The sequence below is a fragment of the Portunus trituberculatus genome, chromosome 20 (assembly GCF_017591435.1).
Source record: "Portunus trituberculatus isolate SZX2019 chromosome 20, ASM1759143v1, whole genome shotgun sequence".
NCBI lineage: Eukaryota > Metazoa > Arthropoda > Malacostraca > Decapoda > Portunidae > Portunus > Portunus trituberculatus.
Genome location: NC_059274.1, coordinates 10788815 through 10789878, shown reverse-complemented (window position 1 = coordinate 10789878; position 1064 = coordinate 10788815). Strand labels below are relative to the sequence as shown.

Sequence of the window (1064 nt, the reverse complement as noted above, 5' to 3'; positions counted from 1 at the left end):
ACGTCCAGTTCAGCAAGTAACACTTCAATAAAAAATCGACACAATTATTGGCTTCTGATTTTCACCATTTTTACTTCACAGCTTTTCTGCCTTCTTATTGGTGTATCTATCTTGGAAATATGAAGAACCTATCTTGTTTCAACACGGAAGCTGTCCAGTTCTATAACTGACGATTTTTCTGTTGTTCTTGACACGTGCTACGAAAAATATTAGGTGTAAAATGAATTTTGAAAAAAAAAAATATATATATATTTCTTTGAGAAATACCATTTATACCCTCCCTTTCGAATGTTAATCCTACACTCTCACAAATTTGTATACCCTTTGTGTGTGTGTGTGTGTGTGTGTGTGTGTGTGTGTGTGTGTGTGTGTGTGTGTGTTATACTCTCCTGATTCAGCAGGTTAAGAGAGAGAGAGAGAGAGAGAGAGAGAGAGAGAGAGAGAGAGAGAGAGAGAGAGAGAGAAGCTGTGTGGGGGAGTAAGAAAGATTTTGGAGCACAAGGATAGATAAAAGGGATAGAATTTGGGATGTGGAGGGAGAAAGGAAGAAGGCGACCTAAGATATACATCCGAGGTAGATCTAACTAACGACAGCTGCCATGAAAACAGGATGACAGATGTCACTTTGGTTACAAGTAATGGTAGAAAGGCTCACTCATGAAAGAGGGAACCAATTGTACATAAGATTATCACCTTACCACTTGTCCAATGCGAGTCTCAAACACCTCATCGTTAGTCATGAGAACTCCAAGATCATAAGTTATATTCTTCCGTGTATATTCCAGTAAGTGTTTTGTATGAAGTTTGAAACATTTTTTTTTCATTTTTTTATACTTCTTATATCTTATTAATTCAAACCTAACATCTTTAAAGTACAAGTTCCGCTCAGACGTATACAACATTAAGATTATATTGCACGTACAATATCCTATTGATAACAGTTGTTTCACACACACTTTATTTGGGTATCTTCCTGGAATTAGTTTATGGTATAGTGAAAATCCGAACTGCTCATATCTACATTTGGGACCATCTTAATGATTCTGACTAAATATTTCGAAAAC

The 1064-nt window shown here is 36.2% G+C and overlaps 1 protein-coding gene across 1 annotated transcript in view; it reads left to right on the top strand.

Moving 5' to 3' along the window:
- The window catches only part of LOC123506572 (cuticle protein CP1243-like), an 822-nt gene extending 777 nt beyond the window's left edge, over nucleotides 1–45 (top strand). The window contains exon 2 of the mRNA XM_045258784.1: nucleotides 1–45. This exon is cut by the window's left edge and continues 523 nt beyond it. Within this exon, the coding sequence (XP_045114719.1) occupies nucleotides 1–20 (20 nt within the window). The 3' untranslated portion in view covers nucleotides 21–45.
- Nucleotides 46–1064: the final 1019 nt, after the last annotated feature.